This window comes from Phyllostomus discolor, chromosome Y (assembly GCF_004126475.2).
Source record: "Phyllostomus discolor isolate MPI-MPIP mPhyDis1 chromosome Y, mPhyDis1.pri.v3, whole genome shotgun sequence".
NCBI lineage: Eukaryota > Metazoa > Chordata > Mammalia > Chiroptera > Phyllostomidae > Phyllostomus > Phyllostomus discolor.
Window position 1 is genome coordinate 881657 of NC_050199.1, and position 14321 is coordinate 895977.

Consider the following 14321-nt stretch of genomic DNA (forward strand, 5'->3'; position numbering starts at 1 on the left):
GGCTCACACCTGTTTTTTTCTATCGGGGTCCCTGGCATCCAAGCCAGACCTCCCGAGCAATGAGGAGGGTGGGAAGACGCGGCCAGCGGGGACCCCAAAGCACCAATATCCCAGCAGCAGGCTCTGCCCGGGAAAATCTTCACCTGCTGGGGCACACGTCCAGCCCGGCCTGCTGGTCTACCTGGTGCCGCACAAGCAACGCCCTGGGTGGGGAAGGGTAGCGTTTAATTCCTTGTGGCACCTGGAACCATTCGACACTTGGGCATCACAAGATGTGGGGTGAAGGCCCCCCCCTGCTCGGTGCAACACACCGTGTGGCCTTTGCTCTGTGAGGCCCCCCAAAGGCCAGGTGAGGGCGGCGACCGGGGGACCCTTCACACGCCCGAGCTCAGCGGGCTGAGCGTGGCGACCTCCTCCCGCCGGGGCAGCCGCCCCGCGAGGATGTCGGGGGTCCCGTCGGGGACGGCGGTCAGCACACAGCTCCTGGCCCACAGTCCCCGCTGCAGGTCCGGGTCGTGGGTGACGGCCAGCGACGCGGTCTCCTTCTCGTTGTAGAGGTAGCGGCCACCCAGGCCCTCCAGCGCGGGGGCAAGCGCCGTGTAGACGGGGGTCCAGGCCCCTTCGTCGGGGGTCTGCGGGGGGAGGAGGCCAGGGCGCGTCAGTGACGGGAGCGGAGCACTGGGGTGTCCCCTCGCCCTGCGCCGACACTGGTGTGTGTGTGTGTGTGTGTGTGTGTGTGTGTGAGACAGGGCCACGGCCCCTGGTCCCCGCCCACTCAGGACGCCCGGATGAGGGGCACTACAGCCGAGCCCCAGACCTGGTGGGTTTCTTTTTAACACGAGCCGCTGAGAACCCGCAGCCCCGTGGGTCGTTTGGGAGACAGGCGAGTCTACAGATTCCCACTGCAGCCGCGGCCGGGTGGCTCACCAGGTCGGAGCGTCGTCCCTAATACGCCAAGGTTACGGGTTCGATGCCCGGTCACGGCACGTGCAAGAATTAACCCAGGATGCCTCAGCACACGGGATCACAAACCGATGTTTCTGCCTCCCTCCCTCTCTCTCTCTCTCTCTCTCTCTCTCTCCCTCCCACCCCTGTGCTCTCTCTCTCTTTCTCAAATCAGTAAATAAAAACGAAAAATGCCCGATGTAAAATATTCAGCTCAACCACTCCTTCTGAAAGCAAGATACGTATGAATTGCCTCAAAGAACACAGACATGTCCCGAGCCCCTGGGTTTGATCCGCAGTGTCGAAAGAGCCAATTGGGGGTGGCCGCCGGGATGAGGCCGCGGCTCACAGGGGTGTAGCCGCTTGCCCACGCGAGCACCTTGACGGTGGAGATGCCAGGATTTGAACCCAGAGCCACCAGCTGCCCCACCAACAGTCTTGCTCGGCCTGGGCTGTCCTCTCCCGCCAGGGAGCCAGCCAAGGCTGGCTGGTCTGCGTGGGGCTTGGGGAGCCTCTGGAGTCCAGCTGGGGTCTTGGGAGAGCAACATGGGTCCCCCCCAGAGCGCGCTGTTGCGGCTACGTACATAAGAATGGGTGTCCTGGCCCTGGCTGGCGTAGCTCAGTGGATTGAGCGTGGGCTGTGAACCAAAGCATCGCAGGTTCGATTCCCAGTCAGGGCACATGCCTGGGTTGCAGGCCACGGCCCCCAGCAACCGCACATGGATGTTTCTCTCTCTCTCTCTCTCTCCCTCCCTTCCCTCTCTAAAAATAAATAAAATAAAATCTTAAAAAAAAAAAAGACAGTGACCTCTTGAGAATTACCTTTAAAAAAAAAAAAAGAATGGGTGTCCTGTCTTTAAAGATTTACCGAGGAAACGGGAAATCGTCAATATGCACCCCAGGAGACCCTGGGTGGCCTGGGCACTCCTCGGAGGATCCCCACCCCCAGTTCCTGACCTCACCCCAGGTTCTCCTCGAGTCTGTCCTCTGTCATTTCCTACGGTCCGTCAGGCAAGCTGCATACGTGGCATCTGAGGACTCGTTGTTAGAACCGGCTCCGGGGGTCCACCCCCACCCAGCCCCGCCCCCTGTGCACCCCAGAAATGGCCTCCAGCTGCACGCCGGGTGCCTCCACCCTGACTCCCTTAGCCTGAGGCATCTGATCCTGTCTCCTCCTCACCCTTTTTCTCTGGCCCCAACGTGCACGTAAAAATGCCATGAGTTGCGTGCATGTGCAAGGCCGGGGCTGGGCTTCCCATCAGAGCTACGAGGGGCGCTAGCATGCTCCCACACGCGAGTGGTGACCGCACACTCAACAGCACCTCCGTGGTGTCCAGCTGGCCGCCCGGGGTTGGCCGGGGGGCGGGGGCGGACACCTCAAATCACAGACCCAGAAACCCCCGACCCACCCTCCGCGGCTCACCTTGAACAGCCACCGGCTGAAGAGCCTCTGGACCAGACGCGTGCCCCAGAAGACGTGCCTGTAGAGGCCGGTGTCCACCACGCCGGGGTCCGCGGCGTTGGCCGTGACGTGGCTGCCCTGGGCCGCCAGGAGGCGCTGCAGGTGGTAGGTGAAGAGGACCAGGGCCAGCTTGCTGCGGGCGTAGGCGGCGTGCGGGGAGTAGCAGCGGCTGGAGGGAGGGAAGGAAGGAAGGAAGGAAGGAAGGGAGGAAGGAAGGAAGGAAGGAAGGGCGCACGGGCAGGCGGTGAGAAAGCTTTCCTCGCTCCCTGCCCCCGCCCACCGGCGCGCGCGTGCACGATCGGGCCCCTCCCACGCACCCCGGGGGCGTTTGCAAGGTCCTTGTCCCATCCCCCTAGGAGGGCAGATTGGTTAAATGCACATTTCATCCGAAACGTGCCTTCTCCCCACGGACGCTGCCTGGATGCCTGGTGCTCCCCTGTGCGTTGCAGATGCCTCGTAGACACATCGGCACCCGTGGGGGCCGGTTGCCAGCAAAAACAGCCACGGAAGGAAAGCGGGGGCCAACCACCCACCCACCCACCCGGCGAGCACCCCCTTTGCACAAAGCCCTGGGGGTCTTGGAGAACCCAGCAGCGCCGACTCTCGCGTCCCGCCCCCGTTCCCGATCACGTGGTGTGAACGCACCAATCCCGAGCGAGCGCGTGCAGCCCCCAACGCCTCACTCCGGGGACCCCCAGGAACGCCCAGCCCCTGGTTCACCGTGTCTGCCCACGAACTCGCTGCGGCTCCAGGCGCGGGCTGTGATGTCCGCGCCGTCTCGCGAGGAGTGGAGCCAGCGTGGACACGGGGGTTTCTCGCGATGGGCTGGGTCCACACCCACCAGGGTGGGGGGGCCAGAGACCTTTCGTGGGGGCCTCTGTCCGTGAAAGTCCGTGGGGGTGCTTTCCGGGCAGGAAGCGACCATCCACACCCGTAACGGGTCCGTGTCTGCTGCAAAAACACGCCAGCTCTCCCACGGTGCGGTCACACGACTAGAGATGCCCGTGTAGCTCTTGTGTGTTACAGACATGTTCCCGTGTGCTGTGCCTGGCTGGTTTTTCTTTCCCCTTTGATTTTTCCGTGCCTGGGAGACGCGACTCCACATGACCCCAGGTGAGACACAGAATGCCTGGGTCGTCTTTGTCCATTTTCCTGCCTCTGGCTGACGACCGCGCCAGTGGGTACGCAGGTGTGGAGACCTAGGACGCGTCCATGCTGTCGGGTGGCTGTCACCTGCTGCGTCCTGATAGTATTTTTGTTCTTCCAAGGTCATGTAGCTGATGGCAATGCAGCCCCTGGCTTACATCTGCTTTGACGGGGCCCATGTCCCACGGCCTTGATCCTTCCAAGCTGAGTGGAATCTCTTATTTAAATTACGAGCAAATCCATGCGTGCAACTCATCCCAGTAAGCATCAAACATTCAAGTATTTTTGAAAAGTGCCCTGGCTGAGGTGACTCCGTGGATTGGGCACCGGCCTGCGAACCAAAGGGTCGCCGGTTCGATTCCCAGGCGGGGCACATGCCTGGATTGCACACCAGGTCCCCAAGAGGGGGCGCCAGAGAAGCAACCACACATTGATGGTTCATTCTCTCCTCTCTTTCTCCCTCACCTCCCTTCTCTCTAAAAATAAAATCTTTTTTTTTTTTTTTAAAGACATCGTAGCCAGGGGGCTCAGTGGATCGGAGCATTGTCCCGTACACACCAAAGGGTTCTGGGTTCGAACCAGGTCAGGGCACATGCCTAGGTTGCGGGTTCAATTCCACATCAGGGCGTGTACACGACACAACCGATGGATGATACCCTCTCCCATCAACGTTTCCCTCTTTCTCCCAAATCCATGAACTTATTAAGAAAAAAAAACCCAAGTATAACTCTGAATTTATTAACCCCAGTGTTTGAAGTTCATCCTACGCACCAGGGTCGTTTGGGGTGCGGGGGCAGCGATGGTAACTTTAACGACACCCCACGCGAAATCTACGCAGGTTCCTCAAGGTTACGCCGGTGAGTTGCACTCAGGTGGTTGCAGCAGGAAGGAGACGGAATGACACCTTTTGAAGGTACGGCGTGGGGACACATCAACACAGCTCTCGGGGGGGGGGGGATGAAGTAAGTCCGAGGGTACAAGTGAGTTCAGGAGAGCTTCCTGGCTGCATTTGGAGGTAAGGAATCATGCACAGTGGACGTGGAAAACGGTCCCGGCAAACAGACCAGAGGACAGGACACCCCACCGAGGTCTCTGCCCACAGAGCCCCAAGGACACCGGGCCAAGGCAGCCGGCGCCCAGAACCATGAAGAGTTGAACGTTGACAGAAAAAAGCAGCAGCTGGAGGAGAGAACTGATGAGTCCACTCTTCTCTCTTAGAATCCCCGAGTGCAGGGGCGAGAGAGAAACTCATGTAGTGTCCACGTTGCTTGATTTAGAACACAGATATTTTTTTAAAATTTTATTTATTTATTTTTAGAGAGGGAAAGGAGGGAGAAAGAGAGAGAGAGAGAGAAACATCCATGTGCAGTTGCTGGGGGTCATGGCCTGCAACCCAGGCATGTTCCCTGGCTGGGAATTGAACCTGCGACACTTTGGTTCGTAGCCCTCGCTCCATCCACTGAGCCACGCCAGCCAGGGAGAACACAGATATTTTAATAAATGGTTCAAACGGTGTCAAAACACAGATCTGAAACCACACAAAAAAACTCATCGTTTTCAATAAATAAAGACTGACCGATGCGGCCGCTTGGAGAAAAAGCAGGAGCTCCACCCGAAGCCAAAGTGGCGACCGGCGTGGATGGCAGTCTTGGGTGGGAAAACCTTTCTCCTCTCCCTTTGGGCTCCGTGGCTGGATTTCCCACATTAAAGAGCGGTGAATAGGAGGAAACCTACACATGTTAGTTTCAGGCTAGTGTAAGGTGGGGGTGGCTTCCTAGGGAAAAAAAAAAAGCGTGGAAAGCGAGAGAGACAATTAGATTCGACGGTACCTAGGCTATTTGGGAAAGGGGGTAATTGTTTGGGTGCGGGTAGGGGCAGGAAGGGGAGTTGGGTCTTTTCGGGGTGCTCCGTGTGTGGAGATTACATTTATAAATATATATATATATATATGTGGAATTTGTGGCAATGCTCATTTCTTCGCAGTTTCAGAACTTACATAAAGCAAGCTCCCTCCCCCTTGCATTTGTGGGTTCTTAACAGCCTCCCACTGAAAATACCCTTTTACGCCCCATCGGCTTCTTTGCAGGGCGGCTTACTCTGACCCCGAAGACTTTCTCTGCGTTTCCGACCCAAAGGAGCCAAGAGGACTCATTCGATTTTGAACGCCACGCGTGCATGCCTGTGAACAGACTCCCCGGTGTGAAAATGTGCAGGGGGTACCCCGCGGAAAGCCGGGGACAGCACTCCGATCAGCGGGGAGTGGGTGCTGGGCTTTCGGGCGCCCGTGTCTGCTGTAAGGTATAGGGGGTGTCCCCCCACACTGGGGGGTTTGCTTGGTCCGCGTCAGGCACCGCCCCGACAGCCTCCCCCAGCTCACGGCAGCGACGGGGACACGGCCGAGGTCACCGCCGAGGGGACGCAGCCGACGAGACCGCCTTCCCAGCAGCATGCCGGGGAGGTGGTAGGCCACACATTTCCGCGGGGCCAAGGCCTCTTGACGTCCTCATTTAAAAAAATAAAAAACAAACTAGGGGCCCCCCTCCACCCCATGAGGACCCTGTGCAGGGGGACTGGACTATGGGGACCACGGAGCAACGTGGTTAAGTCCGGGGACATGCAAAGGCTGGCTTCCCGGGGCTCGTCCTTGAAGCAACGTGCGTGGCTCTGGGGAGCACCTGTCAGGTTGCATCTCCTGCCTGGTGTCCGTGCCCCCGGAAACCACGGGGCTTGTCAGCAGGGGAGTTAAAGGGACGAAACAAGGAGAGAGAATGGAGGCGTGTCATAGAGGGAAGTTGGTCACGTCCTACCTCCCGCAGGCTCCCAGCTCAGCGGAGAGAGAGGACCACCCAGGGCCTCCCTGCGGCCGGTCGTCCTTGTCCTCTGGGCTCAGAGACTCCACAGGGTGAGCGTCTCGGGGTCCCACAGACCTCAGAAGCCCGGTACAGGGCATAGGAGACCCCCACACGAGGGGGGTTAACACCACACACATTCATGCTTCCCCGTCCTGGAGACCAGGCGTCTGAGGTCACCCAGGGGTCCCAGGGCTGTGCTCCCTCCACAGGCTCCAGGGAGGATCCTTCCTGCCTCTTCCAGCTCCCTGGGCTCCAGGCGTCCCTGGGCTGGTGGCTGAGTCCCTCCCATCTCTGCCTCCGTCTCCCCGTGTCTTCTCCTCCAGGTCTGCGTCTCCTCTTCTGTCCCTTCTCAGGACACCGTCACTGGACGCAGGGCCACCCTGACCCAGGACGACCTCCTCTCAGATCCGTCCCTCATTCGGTCTGTGGAGACTCTATTTCCACATCAGGTCCCGTTCCCAGGTCCTAGAGGTTGGAACTGAAACTCGTCTTAAACGTGGGGCGACAGGACACCAAGGTACCGAATGGGGTTTTTATAGGAGCCAACGCCGTGCCCTATGAACGTACGAAATAGCGCGCATGCTCCCCTCTCGCTGGCTGATGACGAGGTTGAGCTCGTGTGGTGTATGCTGGAAGAGTTGTTGTTGACGAAGATGTTGGCAGGGTGAAGGTGGCTCTCGACGCTGCCCACTGCGGTCACGGTTTCAATCTGAGTGCGCTCCAATGGATAACCGTGCACCCAACGTGGCATTTCCACAGGAGCAACCGGGCAGCGCGCCATCTGGGTAAGTTGAGGCAGCGCTTGCGCGGGGTTATCCACACGCCTCCCTACGACGTGGTGACGGGGGGACGTGGATAAGGCACTTAAACGTGGGACTGCGAGCCAGTAAACGGTTCGTAGACATTGTTATAATGATCACAACGAGACGAGCTTATAAAAAAACTGGTCGGTAACGAACGCCCTGCTGCTTTGATTCCGAGGGCTCTGCCCTGCGTGCCACGGCGCCGCCCAGGGCAGGGGACCTGGAACGAGGCCCCACCTGTTGTGGGAAGACAGACTCACCTGCTCTGAAGGTCGTCCAGGTCCAGCTCGCCGACGTAGTGCGTGGCTGACGACACGGTGACCACCCTGGCGCTGCGGCCGGGGCATCCTGACTCCTGGAGGGTGTCCAGCAGCAGGTTGGTGAGCAGGAAGTGCCCCAGGTAGTTCACGCCGAAGTGCTCCTCGAATCCGTCCGCGGTCTTCCTCTGCGGGACCATCATCACGCCGGCTGGGGACACAGGGGGTGCAGGGGGGCGTGAGATGGGTGCAGATGGAGACGTCGTCCCCCGACCCTGGGGAGGGAGGCGGGGAGACAGCCGTGCGCTCCAGCAGGACCCTCTCTGGCCCTGGCCCTGCTGGGCTGCCTTCCTGGGCCTGTGGAGCCTGCTCGGAGAGGGTCACTGGGCTGGAATTTCAAAGCACAGCCTCGCAGCCACTCCTGCAAATGCGCTTCTCCCGCACACCGCGCGCGCCAGGGAGCAGCCTGCCCCAGGGAGCAGCCCGCGCTGAGCAGCCCTTATAAAGCAGTTCCTGGAATCCTATTTCGACCAATAGGGCTTAGACGCTCCCCGACCAATCAGAGCGGCGCAGTGGTACCCTCATCCGCATCTTCACCGAGCTCGCGCCCTCGCTCTATTCTGGCCAATCAGGACAGGGCCTTTTGGACCAATCATACTGCAGACATTTGGAGCCTTCATTTGCATGAGCATGGACCAATCGGAGACTGGGGGTGGAGACTTGTGTGTATAAAAGTGACTTCTCCAGCGCTGCACCCCGGTTGAGCTGTTTAGCGCTGAGTGAAGTTTATCTGTTTCGTAATCTAATGCTGAGGACTTGGCGCCAACTGACAGTTGATGCTCGTGGGTCTGCGTGTCTTGCTCTGTCTGTGGCGGGGTGAAGCCTCCCGGTTCTGAGACTCTGCCCTTCTGTGCATGCAGTTATTAGGGTAACAGCGACCGTGACAAAACGGCAGCACGCGTGCAAAAGTGACAACCCCCTGGCTCGGGTCACCGGGTGTCCCTCAAAGAAGTTAACATTCTGGCCAGCGCAGCGGTGTGCACGGATACAGGGAGGGCCCCCCAACTGATGATCTGGGCGGGCTGGCTCAGCCCTGTTGGGGTGCTGATATTATACGTTCCGTGCGGTTGGGTGTGTGGCCACGGCCCTCCCATTCACAGGGTCCCCCCAAAACGAATTCACCCTGATGGTGCCCTGCGCGGCATGCGAACCTGTGTGTTCACAAGGACTGTGCACACCCCAGGGCAGCCGCACGGGACGTGATCCTGTCAACACGTCCTGTACCCCAGGCTCCGAGCGCCCCCTCCCTGCCGCATGAAGCCCGGCTGTATCGGGAGTCCCGGTCTCCCGACGGAGGCGTGTGCCGGACACAGCCACGGCCCTGCCACTGAGTCCTCGAGTGGGGCGGGTTGCTCGGATGTGTGTCTGTCCGCGTGGGTATGCATTTGTTCTGTGCGTGTGTATTTTCTGTGTGTGTACATGCATGTGCATTTTCTCCCACAGGCAGATGGGTTCCCATATGCACACGGGTTTTTTCCTGTGGAGCAGTGTGTGTGAGTTTGCATACATTTTACCTGGCACGCATAGGACAGGCATGCCCGAATTTGCATAATAGCATATGCATATGACGTGCATAGGCATTCCTGTTGATGCACGCGTTCGCCTAAGTAAGTGTGCTCGTATCTGGAACTCCCGCGTCCTTCTCCAAAACAGCATTTTTGGGAAGGATAGGAAGAATCAAGACTATCTTGTATGACAGCCACGGGCAGGACATCTGGTCGACCATCCCTACTGAGCCGGGATGATGGGCAGTACCTCCCGCCCGCCACGGGGGGGAGCCATCCCGCACATCTGCCCTGGCTTCCTTCCCCATGTGGGGCTAAAGCGGTCCAAACTCGTGTGTCCCCCCTGCCTTGTAAACAAAAGGACACAGTGGTTTGGAGCCCCTGGGGTTGGGGGCGGTTTGTCACCCACGAGTGTCCCTGGGATTGTGAGTCTAAAGGATTCATTTCCCGTTAGGCAGTCCTGACTTGGTGGGGGGTGCAGATGGGTAAGCCACCAACACACAGCCTTGAGACATGAAAATTCCCTGGCAATGCCCCCCTTAAACGAGTAGGGGACTCGGGAGGGGATGTGGGGCTCCACGGGGATTCCTGATTGAATTTTGGGGTGTTAACAGGGCGGGCTCCTAAGGCTTCTGTGTGGTTTGAAAGGGCTGGGAGGCTCGCTAAAAATTCACAGTCAAGCCCCTGGCTGGCGTAGCTCAGTGGATTGAGCACAGGCTGTGAACCAAAGTGTTGCAGGTTCGATTCCCAGTCAGGGCACATGCCTGGGTTGCAGGCCACGGCCCCCAGCAACCACACATGGATGTTTCTCTCTCTCTCTTCCTCCCTCCCTTCCCTCTCTGAAAATAAATAAATAAAACCTTTTAAAAAATTCACAGTCAAATTGTAGGGTGTGCATAATCAGGCTGGTGTGGTCCCTTCAGGGTGACCCTTGGGAGCAGGGGTGGCTCAGGCTGGTTGTCCCCCATCCCGGTGGCCTCGCTCTCGCTGTGCTTGGGTAGCAGAGGACACAGGCAGGGGGCCCGGTCACACACACCTTGGCACAGGTACGCCCCGTGGCATCGCGGCAGCTTGGGTCTGAACATCTGCCCCGGTGCGTGTGTGTAGGGGGGCCCCCATGGTCAGGGATAAAGGGTCACCGGGGCTGAAGGACACCCACCCCTGTGTCTCCCCAAGGCTTCAAATGCCTTACTCATTCCGTGTCCGTTCCCTTTCCCGGCAGTAATGGACGTGACAAGGGCCCGGGGCGGCCGGGCTGGAGAGACGCCAGCGGGGATGTTAGTTCCATCCGAGCGCCGGTGCCAGGTTGTAGGCCAAACTCCCGGGGCCCGATGCTAAGATTTTGACAAGGGCGACGTTCTGGGCCAAGGGCGAGTTCAAGGTGCCTTGGCACATCCCCAGGCGCGAGACCTGAGCGTGTTCCCTGTGTAACCGGCGGCGTGGGGAGAGCGGGTTCTCCCAGCAGCCGCTGCCCTGCTGACAGCCGGCCGTGTGCTCGGCTTCCGAAGCGTCCACCGGGCGGTGGGCTCATCCCGGGGTGCGGGACCAGGAGCCGGTGCCGGCTGCCGCCGTAGCACTGGCTGGCCTCGGCACTCGGGGCACATTTCCCGAATGAGCTCATGAACAGGAGCTTTAGGGGAAACTGGATTCTGTAGGCGTCAGGCCGGGCATGCACCTCTGGGGAGGAGGAAAGCTAACCGTGCGTCCTTCTTGATCTCGGGCATCTCATCCGCTAGCGTTACGGGAAGACATCCTACAGACGTAAGACATTAAGTCTGGTGCCGTTCTTAAAAACTGATGCGTGGGCAGAGCCGGGGTGAGGAACTAGAGGAATAAAACTGGGGCGTGGAAAACCTACAGACACGGACCCAGCTCGGGAGGCGGTCGGCTGTGGATTTCTCTTACGTTTGCTCAGCTGCCAGCCTCGCTCCTGGGCCTCTGGGGCCAGAGAGAGGCGGTCCGCTTCTGTTCTCACGCGAGCAAATGTAAAAATAGTTCCCGGTTTCAAACCCTTAACATTGGCGACACCTTCCTCGGTCTCTCGGAGGCTGTCGTGCTAAGTAAAATAAGTCAGACAGAAGAAGCTACGGATCCTGTTTCACGCATATGCGGGATAGAAAACCAAAAGCCACAAATGAACAACAACAAAAAACAACAACAAATAGATACTCACACAGATTCAGACAACGGCGTGAAGGTTGACAGAAGGAAGGGGGAGGGGGGTAGTAAGGGCTACAGGGGGTCAAACCTATGGTGATGGCAGGAGGCTACGCTTCAGGTGGTGAGCCCACGATGCAACGAACAGAACTTGTGCCCCAGAATCGTGCCCCTGAAACCTCTATCACCTTCTTCACCATGTCACCCTAGTCAATTTCATTTCAAAATAAAAGAAGTCCTCTGGTTGGTGTGGCTCAGTGGATTGGGCACTGGCCTGTGAACCAAAGGGTCGCAGGTTTGATTCCCAGTCAGGACACATGCCTGGGCTGTGGGCCAGGTCCCCAGTAGGGGGCGCTCGAGAGAGGCAACCACACATGGATGTTTCTCTCCCTCTCTCTCTCCCTCCCTTCCCTCTCTAAAAATAAACAAATAAAATCTTTACAAAATACGTTAAAATCGACGATGCTCACAACCCAAACCAAGCATGCGAATGGAACAGAGCTCAGGAGGCAATAAGCACGTGCATTCCTGAATGGCCACGGAAACTCCTGCTCTCCCACAATTCTCCTCTCACGGGGCGGTGGCGGGGCTCTGCCTACGCATCCGAACCGCCCCTAGGAGTCCACCGGAAGTCACTGGAACTCACCGTTGTTGACCAGCACGTGTAGAGGGATCCTCTTGGCCTTGAACTTGTGCACGAACTCGCGGACGGACTCCAGAGACGCCAGGTCGCAGTATAAGAACTCCACTGGAAGGCACAGAAATGCCGGGTTACCTCCCTCACACGCGCACACAGGGTGACATCTAAGCAGGTCCTCTTGTGTCCCACCGGGGGAGTGACGGTGGGTCTGAGAAAGGAGGGACAGGCCGTAACGGGATGCTCGGTGAGTGACCACATCGGACCCCCTCCTTGGACGCAGGGGGACCCGTGCCTGGCTTCTCCTTCATAGGGTACGGCAGACATCGGGGTGTCAGCACCGTGACTGGGTCCCTTTGTACGGCAAACAATATGTGATGTGACCCCCCCCCAGACTACCACTCAGGGGGTGAAGACTCCCTCTCGCCAGCCAGCCGGACGGACGCGGACCCTCCCGCTCCCCTTGAGGCCGTAGCTGGCGTGACAGAAGGCGCCTCGGGGTGGAGCCTGGGAGCTGGGAGCAGCCCGCGGCCACCAGCCGGCCGGAAGGCCAGCAGCTCAGACCCACGGCCTCTAGGCCCTGAATGCCTCTCACGACCGCACGAGCTTGGGGGAGGGAATTCTCAGCCATGGAGGGGGACTTGCACCAGACACATCTCCAGAGCTGGGGGCAGTTTGCCCGGCGACCCTGCAGCCACGGAGTCCTTGGACCGGTCACATCTGCTTTGCTGAGGGGTCATTTTGGGTTTCTAAGGTGGGCTCTCGATAACACGCTCCCATGGATGGCTGTGGTCTGGGGACCCCCGAACAGAGGACAGCATGGCGGCCCCCCCCCCACCACCAAGGACAAGCACCCACGGTGACATGTGACTCCACAGTGGACACGCGAGAGTGAGGTTTTGTTGTTGTGTGACCACTGGCACATCACTGGAAACACCCAGAGCTGGTCAAACACTGTAACCCGGGACGGCGTGTTTGGTCAAATGACCACGTCCGTTTTCGCTCGGAAGGGCCAGTTTTATTGATGGATGTGTTGGCTTGTTTTTATTTTTAATCCTCATCCAAGGATGCGTTTGTTGACTTTGGCGAGTGAGGAAGGGAGGGGGAGAGACAGAGAGAGAAAAAGACGGAGTGGAAGAGAATCACACTCATCCCTTCCCTCTGTTCGCGCCGTGACTGGGGAGTGAACCCACAACCTTCCCGTGCACAGGGCGGTGCTCCAGCTGAACCTGCAGCCGGGGCTGGAAGGCATGGCTTCCCTGGTGTGCAACAGTGCAGCAGCCCATGGGTGCGCAGTGACCCAGCCCCCGAGGACACAATCGTCGCTGTTTTCCTTGAGGAAACACGGAGGATGGGGGTGGGACGTTCCTCCCTCAGAGACGCCCGCGCAGCTTGGTCCACAGACCAGCGCCCTCCTGCAAACCAGCCATTACTTATCTGCCGTAAGACACACTCAGACATCGTCAAGAAGTGTTTAGACAAAAAAAAAAAAAATTCATTTTGTTTGCTGAATCCACTGATTGAAAAAAAAAAAAAAAGCAACCCAGGGAGCTCCCCTTTTGCATGCGATTAGCATTCATTTTCCTAGCGATCCGTTTCCACGCTGCTCCCTACGACAGCCTGCGCCAACGGTGCCAGATCTCGGGGACGCGGCAGCCGTGCGGCGGGCTCGCCGGTGGGACGCGGGGCTCTGCGCCTCGGCGCCATCTGGGTGGGAGTCCCCGACGCGCCGTCTGGGTTTCCCTGCAAACACGCGCGGCGGGGAGGGGGAGGGCGAGGTGGGGGAGGACACGAGAGGGAGGCCCTCGCACCTGCTAGTGCCGGAACCGATGACGACAGCGCTGGCGGACGCGCGCGCTCGGCTTCCAGAGCCCCAGCCACGTGCTGGGGTGGTTTGCAAAGTCAGAGGATGCTGCTTTCGTGCCTGCCTGTGGGGGAAGCGGTTCCGAGCTCCGCGCTCTGCTCCCTTTGTGTGCATGGGCTGTCTACATCCGCTCTGGAACGCCCCCCCCCCCCCCCCGCAACCCTGCCCTCCACGAGGGCATGACCTCCCCGGGAGGGGGCGGGGGGCGGGACACAGGGAATACGCGCCCCCAGACCGAGCCTGACGCTGTCGAAGGAAACTCCACACGGCTCTGTCTCCAAGAACAAGGACACGCTCGCCAGGAAGGCGAGCCACAGGGGGCGCACGCAGCAGGGTGGACCTTGGACGGGACGCCGCCGGTCTCCCTGGCTCGCGGCTCCGTGGTGACATCCCCCTAAACCCAAGTAGGGGCGGCAGCCGCCACCAAGGCACAGGGTCAGGAGGTGCAGGAGTAACCGATGCGCCTGCGCTCCTGGAGGGAGAGGGAGAAGCGTTTTAAGTGTGCAGTGCCGGGAACAATGCCTCCATTTCTAGCTGGGTAATTGGAGAGATGGAAACGGTGGGAGGCGGGTCAACGGGCCGTAGGAGACGAGAGCTGGGACGTGAGCCCGCCACGCGGACAGACGGAAAGCA

The 14321-nt window shown here is 59.2% G+C and overlaps 1 protein-coding gene across 1 annotated transcript; it reads right to left on the reverse strand.

Moving 5' to 3' along the window:
• Window positions 1-211: 211 nt before the first annotated feature.
• Window positions 212-12564, reverse strand: DHRSX (dehydrogenase/reductase X-linked). Its single transcript, XM_036017251.1, has 5 exons — window positions 12470-12564; window positions 11834-12129; window positions 7469-7676; window positions 2369-2576; window positions 212-632 (listed from the first exon to the last, which is right to left on the reverse strand). Exons 1-5 carry the CDS (start codon window positions 12562-12564, stop codon window positions 375-377), a joined length of 1065 nt encoding a protein of 354 aa, XP_035873144.1. The 3' UTR covers window positions 212-374.
• Window positions 12565-14321: the final 1757 nt, after the last annotated feature.

Excerpts from the sequence above, each read along its gene's own strand:
- DHRSX (XM_036017251.1), bottom strand. The coding sequence starts at position 12,564 with ATGACCCCTCAGCAAAGCAGATGTGACCGGTCCAAGGACTCCGTGGCT. Across the intron at positions 2,577-7,468 it reads CTGGACGACCTTCAGAGCAG|CCGCTGCTACTCCCCGCACG; the intron begins GTGAGTCTGTCT and ends CCCTCCCTCCAG. Across the intron at positions 633-2,368 it reads TCAGCCGGTGGCTGTTCAAG|ACCCCCGACGAAGGGGCCTG; the intron begins GTGAGCCGCGGA and ends CTCCCCCCGCAG.